Source organism: Elephantulus edwardii, unplaced genomic scaffold (assembly GCF_000299155.1).
Source record: "Elephantulus edwardii isolate Elephantulus edwardi_28Jun2011 unplaced genomic scaffold, EleEdw1.0 scaffold00022, whole genome shotgun sequence".
NCBI classification, from domain to species: domain Eukaryota; kingdom Metazoa; phylum Chordata; class Mammalia; order Macroscelidea; family Macroscelididae; genus Elephantulus; species Elephantulus edwardii.
Window position 1 is genome coordinate 25,793,230 of NW_006399772.1, and position 2,028 is coordinate 25,795,257.

A 2,028-nucleotide genomic window follows, 5' to 3' on the forward strand; every position below is an offset into this window, starting at 1 on the left:
TATATATGAAAGTACCGGCAGTTATTTCAGGTTGTAGCCTTTTTCTGCGGATGCTAGTTATCTGGATAGATGAGTATTAGAATGACAGGCAGCAGCGACAGGAGCTACAAAATAGATATAAGAGCTACGGGGGACTGGTTATCTTTTCATGTAAGAGTGCATGTTCCACTCCAATTGCTCAGAACAGATTAAAGTTAAAGAGATCCCCAACTAAACGTGTCCCGTTTCTAAGAGTGAGCAGTGACGGTAAATTCCAGCAGAGAATTCTGGTTTTGACAACGCAGTCAGCCCGAACTTTGCCGACTATTCTAGCAACAGAACCTTAGCTATGCGCCTAGCCCCGAAGTCTGTGACTCACAATCACCGGAGCATGAAATCATAGCAGTAAACAGGTGAAAAGTTGTTCCTACTTCTGTTGTGCAAAAGCATACAACTCCCGTCGTCCTCTGTCAAAAATCAACAAATAAACAGAGGCAGCGCATTTGGGGTCTGGGTTGCCGAGCTCGCAAAGGCTCCTGGTTGTTGTAGTTCACACGTGGCGCGCCAGCGGCGCAGCGACGCGGCCGCGGCGGGAGGGGGAACTACACTTCCCACAAAGGCGCCGGAGTCCGCACCGGCCGCCTGACGTCATTGGCCCGGCCAGCCAATGGCAGCTGCGGGCGGCAGTGAGGCGAGCGCCGTCAGGCGCCAAAGTGTTTCTTTTCTTTTTTTTTTTTTTCCCGGAGCCGAGCGGGTTCTGCTAGCGGAGGCGCCATATTGAAAGGGACAAAACTCCGGCGACAGCGAGTGACACAAATAAACCCCTGGACGCTCTCGTTTCTCCAGCTCTCAGGGCCGCGATGTTGTACCTAGAGGACTATTTGGAGAGTGAGTGCGCGGCGCTGGCGGGGCCCGCCTGTGGGGCCGCGGGCGGGCGAGAGCGCGAGTGGCCGGGCAGGCGGGATGGCGGGAGGGAGGGGGCGGCGGGGGATGTTTCTTTCTCACGGTAACTGGCAGCCTCGTTGTGGGCTGCCGGCTCCCGGCCCCCCCGACGCACGTACGCACGCAGTGACGTCGGCACGTCCTGTCGCCGTTGGCCCCGCCCCGCTGACAGCCTCTCCCTTTGACAGTGATTGAGCAGCTTCCCATGGACCTGCGGGACCGCTTCACGGAGATGCGCGAGATGGACCTGCAGGTGCAGAGTAAGTCGCGGGCCTCGCCTCGCTCGCTGCGCGCGCCCGGGGCCGACCTTGCCTGCCCTCTGACGCCTCTCTGCTGCGCTCCGCTCGGGTCGCACAAGTTGTCAGAAGTTACCAGCATTGCCCAATCTTGCCGCTTCGTTCCCGCGCTGCTTGGCTAGTTCTGAGTTTACAGAAAGCTGACTTAGACTTTGGAGCAGAGAGCAGTTTAATTTCTTTCTCGATTTTGGGACTGTGAAATAAACAAACATACAAAATTAAGAGTTCCTCTATATTTGGAGTATAAATGTATCATTTATTGGGATTTACACTGGCATAAATGTCGAGATTATGACTTGCACTGTTGGTTGCATTGAGAGTTAAGCACTTAACACCGCTGTTCAAGAGACATATGCAGGCCCTCAGAGACCCTGTGAATTTGGAATGCCACAGTTTGAAAATTACACATTTTAGGGCACATTCTCATTGTCAATTACATATTTTGTCATCAGAATGCGTGAGGGGAATGAGATTTTGCTCTAAAGCATCTTGTCTGCTGTAATAAAAAAGTGAATCACACAGAAGAGCAATAAAAACTACTCAGCCTCAAAAACAAAAAAAAGTGAATCAATTAGTGAGCTTTTTTTCTGTTGTTGATAGCGTGGGAGTCAGGTGACTTTCCACAGATAACCTTGCTTTCTTACAACAGCAGCTGTAAAGTGTGTGTCAGTGTGTGCTTTTGTGATAGGGTGGTTTTGTGTTTTTTTTTATTTCTTTTTCTGACAAGTGTCTTAAAAGGGCCTGTGATTCAACGAAGGCAGAAAATGGGTGTCTTTATTTTTTTAAAATTATTATTAAATTTTATTAGTTT

General features: G+C 50.3%; 1 protein-coding gene across 1 annotated transcript in view; it reads left to right on the top strand.

The window, feature by feature from the left end:
* Positions 1–704: 704 nt before the first annotated feature.
* ING3 (inhibitor of growth family, member 3) overlaps positions 705–2,028 on the top strand; it is a 36,160-nt gene continuing 34,836 nt past the window's right edge. The window contains exons 1-2 of the mRNA XM_006882671.1: positions 705–867; positions 1,110–1,181. Coding sequence (XP_006882733.1) covers positions 840–867; positions 1,110–1,181 — 100 coding nt within the window. The 5' untranslated portion in view covers positions 705–839. The remainder of the gene's footprint in view (positions 868–1,109; positions 1,182–2,028) is intronic.